General features: G+C 45.7%; 1 protein-coding gene across 1 annotated transcript in view; it reads left to right on the forward strand.

The window, feature by feature from the left end:
* Positions 1–1291, forward strand: part of LOC106338165 — a 10412-nt gene that overhangs the window by 8454 nt on the left and 667 nt on the right. Inside the window, exons 2-3 of the mRNA XM_013777201.1 lie at positions 350–917; positions 1021–1120. Coding sequence (XP_013632655.1) covers positions 350–917; positions 1021–1120 — 668 coding nt within the window. The remainder of the gene's footprint in view (positions 1–349; positions 918–1020; positions 1121–1291) is intronic.

Genomic DNA, 1291 nt, shown 5'->3' on the forward strand with positions numbered 1-1291 from the left:
TTTAGAACTAGGAGTCTCGCCGACAGCTCTCGAGCCCAGGCTTATACCTTGTTGTAAACGCTCATACGCAAATTCGGAATAAGACTTCTCCTTGCTCCCTTTTTACGATTTCTTATACTTTTTCGTTGTTATCTCGTGTTCTGATTGCTTGGCGTGTGGTATTAACAGATCTCCGGGACCTCTGGGAAACTAGGGTTTTCCTGGTTTCCTAATTTAAAAGGAAATCGACAGTGCGAATTTCGGTTCCCACAATCTTTACTGACCTGATTGAAGACATTATGGAGATTTTCATGGACGATTTCAGTGTCTATGGAAGCTCCTTTAGTGTCTGTTTGTCAAACTTGTGCAGGGTACTCAAAAGGTGTGAGGAGAAACATCTGGTGCTCAATGGGGAGAATTGCCACTTCATGGTCAGAGATGGGATTGTTCTAGGGCATAAGATCTCCGAGAAAGGCATTGAGGTAGATAAGGCAAAGGTCGAGGTGATGATGAGCTTGCAGCCACCAACAACTGTGAAAGCTATCAGAAGCTTCTTGGGTCACGCAGGGTTTTACAAGAGGTTCATCCAGGATTTCTCAAAAATAGCGAGACCACTCACCAAACTGCTCTGCAAGGAGATCAAGTTAGATTTCGACAGCGAGTGCTTAGCTGTGTTCCATACGATCAAGGGATCTCTAGTCAGCGCACCTGTTGTACAACCGCCAGACTGGGATCTCACTTTTGAGATCATGACTGATGCTAGCGATTTTGCAGTTGGAACAGTCCTTGGGCAGCGCAAGGATAAGAAACTTCATGTGATCTATTACGCAAGCAAAACCATGGATGAGGCTCAATGCAGATACGCTGCGACTGAGAAGGAACTCCTGGCTATTGTTTTTGCATTCGAGAAGTTCAGATCCTACCTGGTGGGATCAAAGGTAATTGTGCACACATACCATGCTGCTCTTAAGTACTTGCTCACAAAGAAGGATGTGAAACCGAAGTTGTTGAGGTGGATTCTTCGAGATAAAAGACAAAAAGGGAGTCGAGAATGGGGTTGCAGACCACTTGTCCAGAATGAAGATTGAGGACGACACAGCTCTTGATGAAGAAGACACAGTGGAACACATCAACGCGATTGGTCTGCGCTTCGCGGAACAATCCATGAGCATAACATCCGATTGTTCTCGCGTACCGGAACAACCAGTAGCCGCAATCCAAAAGCAGTACTCTCACCTCCCCTGGTTTTCTGAGATTGCGAGCTTCCTAGCTGCTGAAAAGGAACCACTTAAGTTCACTGGAAACGAGAAGA

The sequence above is a fragment of the Brassica oleracea genome, chromosome C4, assembly GCF_000695525.1.
Source record: "Brassica oleracea var. oleracea cultivar TO1000 chromosome C4, BOL, whole genome shotgun sequence".
Classification (NCBI taxonomy): domain Eukaryota; kingdom Viridiplantae; phylum Streptophyta; class Magnoliopsida; order Brassicales; family Brassicaceae; genus Brassica; species Brassica oleracea.